General features: G+C 35.6%; 1 protein-coding gene across 3 annotated transcripts in view; it reads left to right on the forward strand.

Moving 5' to 3' along the window:
* Positions 1-384: 384 nt before the first annotated feature.
* Positions 385-4,598, forward strand: part of LOC111384869 (ubiquitin-like-specific protease ESD4) — a 12,897-nt gene continuing 8,683 nt past the window's right edge. For 2 of the 3 annotated variants that reach the window (XM_023009208.1, XM_023009210.1), the window contains exons 1-6: positions 385-1,638; positions 1,765-1,844; positions 1,944-2,037; positions 2,185-2,283; positions 3,258-3,350; positions 3,463-3,582. In XM_023009208.1, coding sequence (XP_022864976.1) covers positions 796-1,638; positions 1,765-1,844; positions 1,944-2,037; positions 2,185-2,283; positions 3,258-3,350; positions 3,463-3,582 — 1,329 coding nt within the window. In that variant the 5' untranslated portion in view covers positions 385-795. The remainder of the gene's footprint in view (positions 1,639-1,764; positions 1,845-1,943; positions 2,038-2,184; positions 2,284-3,257; positions 3,351-3,462; positions 3,583-4,598) is intronic. The other variant, XM_023009209.1, reaches the window with a different exon arrangement.

Raw genomic sequence — 4,598 nt, forward strand, 5'->3', positions numbered from 1 at the left:
TCTAGATTGAGGACACCCCCTTAATTTACTCAAAATAAAGAGTTTATTGAATATAGACTAAAGAGATTATAATGAGAGAAATATTTCTCTTATTAAATATGTGAATAATAAATTGATAGTAATTATGGATTTGTGTTTAAAATTAAAGTTCATTGGCGAAAAATTTATAAAGGTTTTGTTTGTCTTGATTTGTTAGAACTAATTTTGTGCAAAGTGCTTTTTTTTTATAGAAAATATATGTTAAGATGCAAAATTATTTTATTAAAATATATGATTAAAAATAAATTTAAAGAAAAGTAATTTTAAAAAATAAAAATCACACTGTGCAAATATGAATAACTAATATATTTTTTCTAATAAGAAAAAGAAAAAGAAAAAGAAATCCTTTCCAAACTTACTTTTGCAACCTTTCTTCTCCGTCCTCTCTCTCCCCTACCAATAAGCAATATTTCCCCCAAATTGTGATCATAAAAAAAAAAGAAGAAGCTATATTTCCCCCAAATTTATACTCTGTTTCCTGTACCTACAAACTGTGATCATCCCCGTTTTCAAAATTCGGAGTTGTTGGTGGAAGAGGAAATTAGCTTTTTCACGCATATATACACCAAGTTCATCTAGGCCGTTAAGCTCCAAAACCATATTTTAATTTCTTGAATAGGGTTTTGTTTACAAGGATCCCCAAATACTGAGAACAAACCATTGAAATTTCATGCCAATTTGCCCACAAAATGCGAATTCTTAAATGGGTCGTCTTTTTTATCCCGTAGGATTTGTATCTCGGTTAACCCTTTGACAATGGGGGCTTTAACCATCAACCGTAAGCGCGGTGAGGATTATATCAAATCCCGGGCTCTATTTTCGCCCTTATTTGATCACTCATACACTCACGTTTCCAAGAAGCCCCGGCTTCCAAATTCCATGAATCAAAATACCGTTGATTTTGATCGGCCCTTATCCGCAAAATCTGTGAATTCGAGGATCTCTGAGTACCCAGATTCGAAACCGAGGTTCCGGAGGGAAGTTCATGCCCCAATTAGGAGTTACAGATTTGGGTTTTCAGTAAGTAAGAAAATTGAGTCTAGTTCTAGTTCTGAAGAAAGTATAGTTGTTAGAATGGGGAATATTTATGGAACTCTTAAATCAAGGTTAGAAGAGGCAAAAGTTATTGCAATGAAAACTTTCAGGTATGTTGGGAAAGAGAATGAAAAAGAAGTGATTGAGATTGATGATGAGAAGGAAAGGCAAGGTGATATATCAGAGGAATTGAGTGTTTCGGAGGTGGAGGTAGTGGATTTTCCAACGAGCAAGTGGAAGGAGGGGAATGATGTTTTGAGAAATTCACAGGAGCTTAAGGGGAAAATGGTTGAAAAGAATTTTCAGTCATTAGATTCTTCTGTTGTATCGGATGCAAGTTGTGTGAATGTAAATGTGGATTCTACGGAAAATAAGATGGACTTAAGGCTGTTGAACCAGGAATCAGATATGTCGGGGGTACCTGTTCACAGGAAGCTGTATGATTCTGCAAAGAAGAGGAATGATAAGCTGGGTATTTTAGGTTTTGCCATAGAGTTACAGGAGAAGATCTTTCAAAGGCTTCAATTATTTCGGCCTCAGAGGAAAATGGAAGAAACTAAGAAGGTGACAATTTTTTGACATCGCTTCTTCCAGGATGTGTTATTTTTGTGCAAATCTGCTGGATTATCCTGTATCTCAGTGTGACTGTTGTTTATTTATTTCCTTAAAATGAGTTTCATTGATTTTCAGCAGGTGCCGGATGAATGTTTTAAGCCTCTTACTGTGGAGGAAGAGGCTCAGGTTGCTTGGGCTTTGTCAAATTCCAACAGGTATATTGTGTTATAGCACTTCATCTTTAATTGGATTGGATTTCTATGTATCTACTCATTTTTATTTTTTGGCATTTTGTTGCTGCTCAACTTATATAGGAGAAAGGTTTTGGTGAGTCATAAGAATTCTAATATTGATATTACTGGAGAAATACTGCAGTGTTTAAAACCGGGGGCATGGTTGAATGATGAGGTACTTTTGTCTTTCAATTTATTTTATTTATTCATTTTTTTGCGTGATGAGGGAAATGGAAGAGGATTTTATTGAGCTGGACAAAGCTAAAGTCGGATGCTTGTGATGGCTTTTCTCTGCCTGGTTTCACGCTTATTTGCTTTGCAGGTCATTAATTTGTATCTAGATTTATTGAAAGAAAGGGAAAAAAGAGAGCCGCAGAAGTTCTTGAAATGTCATTTCTTTAGCACATTCTTCTATAATAAGGTCTGTTCGTTGCTCTCAGTCCTTTCCTGTCTAATATTCATGATAATATTTCATGGAAATCTTTTATACACATGCTATTACTATTTAGTAGTGTATCAGCCTGTTTGGGTTGATAGTCCCATTTTTATTTGATATTTAATGTTGTGATCCATCAAAACATTTCATCATGTCAAGAACAATTTATCCATATATTTTTCAGATCTGAGCTTACATTAGAATATTTTCCTATTTCACGTGACTGCTCAAATCTGCTAGGGGTCAGAAGGTGAATCGGCACATAATTCAATCCCCCTTTTAATGGATTTCATTCCTTTTTGGTCAAACTGACATTTCTGTGGGATGGATTTACATTATTTTCCTCTCTCTCTGATTTTTTTTTTTTTTTTGACTGAATATCTTTCGAGATGGGAGATTTTGATTTTACTTTTATGATGGCATAATTTTGTTAATATAGATGCTCAAAAAGGTGAAGTGTGGACAACGAAAATCAAATAAACGAATATGTGCTGGGATATGGTATTAAGTTACTAGGCTTATTTCCCCTATATAAATTGAACTTCAGCTCACAAATTCTGAAAATTTGACTTCATTACCATGGTGCTGGTCGGATGTAATAATGAAGTGCAATTATTTTTTTCTATTTCACTTATGCTGCTTTACAGCTTACCTTAACATGATGAAGTAGCCAATCATAAGCTCTTTCCTTTATAAAATAATCCAAACCAATTTTGATATGTAGCACTTCCACATTATGGAATTCCTCATTTGTTGTCAGCATAGTTACTTCTATATTTAAGCTTTTTACACCTTGTCTCATTCTATCGGGTGCACGTGCTCTGCATGATTATATATTTATGGCTTCTTTTCATGGTACCTTCACAGCCTAGTAGCCTATGAACTAGTCATAGTTGCATTCTATTAAGGATGGTTTATTTTATTGTCCTGAATCCTTTGGGTCATTTGGTTATTCTCAGCTAATTGGTGGTAGAGGTGGCTACAATTTTCAATCAGTTAGAAGATGGACTACCCAAAAAAAGCTGGGATATAGCCTCTTGGAGTGTGATAAAGTCTGGTTTTATAATTACTTTCTCTTTTAAGTATAATTTTTCTTTATTTTGCCCCATCAAATGTTCCTTATTCTCATTGTGCAGTGTTTATTTATTTATTTTTTTTCCCCAGATTTTTGTCCCTATCCACAAAGAAGTACATTGGTGTTTAGCAATTATAAACAAAAAGGATGAAAAATTCCAGTATCTTGATTCACTCAGAGGAGTTGATGCAAATGTAATGAAAGTACTGGTATGCTTGCTATCTTATTAATTAAGAAGTAAACACAGTCTGAATTTTTACCTTTGGTTCTTTTATCTCTCTTTTTTACTTTTTTAAATGAACAAAGGAAGGGAGAGGGAGGTAGTTCTACAGCAAAAACTAGCAAGGCCTTTTGCTCAGTAACTTTGGAATTGGGTGCATGAATCTTATTCGCCTGTCCACTAGCCCCTTCCTAGATCTGCATCCTTAGCAACTAGAAAACACCATGTTAATTTATATTTACCCCTTCCTCTTCTAACATGCTTTAAGCTGTTGAGGTTGATGCGAAACATGACCAAACCACCCAATTCATCCTTCTTTTAGTTTCCTCGGTTGGTGCCCGGTGGCTCCTTCATTTATCTTATCTATTTTTGTATGGCCGCATATCCATATTAGCATCCCAATTTCTGCTACATTAATCTTATGGACATCTTCTCTTTTAATGGCCCAACACTTGGAACCAGAAAAGCATAGACAATCGAAGTGCTGTTTTGTAGAGCTTGGGGGTACACATGGTGAATACAAGGTGATGTAGTACCAATAGGATGATTAATAGAAAAAGAAGACAGATTCAGAAGGAATAGGGAATTAAGGGAGGTGGAAGAAGAAGAATTCAACAGAAGGAGAGGGATGTGTCATAAGCCACCAAAATAATTATTCATTCGTCAACTGAAAATTACAAAGCAAAGTATATTTAAATAGTAAAGCAAACCTTAATGAGATTGGGCCCGAGCCCATACAAATCCAATTTTCTAAATAATAGTCCAAGAACATAAATAAATATTCGATGTCCTCATCAACTCTCCCGGGGTGGGAGAAAACTTGACCCTGTTGAATGGATAGATTACTATAGGCTGTTGTCAATCTCCCAACCATAAGCTGAGTGGGTGGCAAGCTTCTTCCGGTGTCTGTAGAAATGTGTCAGTGGAGATCTGAACCCGGTGTCCTCACCAACTCCCCTTGGGTGAACGGGAGGCGATCTAGGTCAAGGAAGATCCTGCTGACTC

The sequence above is a fragment of the Olea europaea genome, unplaced genomic scaffold (assembly GCF_002742605.1).
Source record: "Olea europaea var. sylvestris unplaced genomic scaffold, O_europaea_v1 scaffold3032, whole genome shotgun sequence".
NCBI lineage: Eukaryota > Viridiplantae > Streptophyta > Magnoliopsida > Lamiales > Oleaceae > Olea > Olea europaea.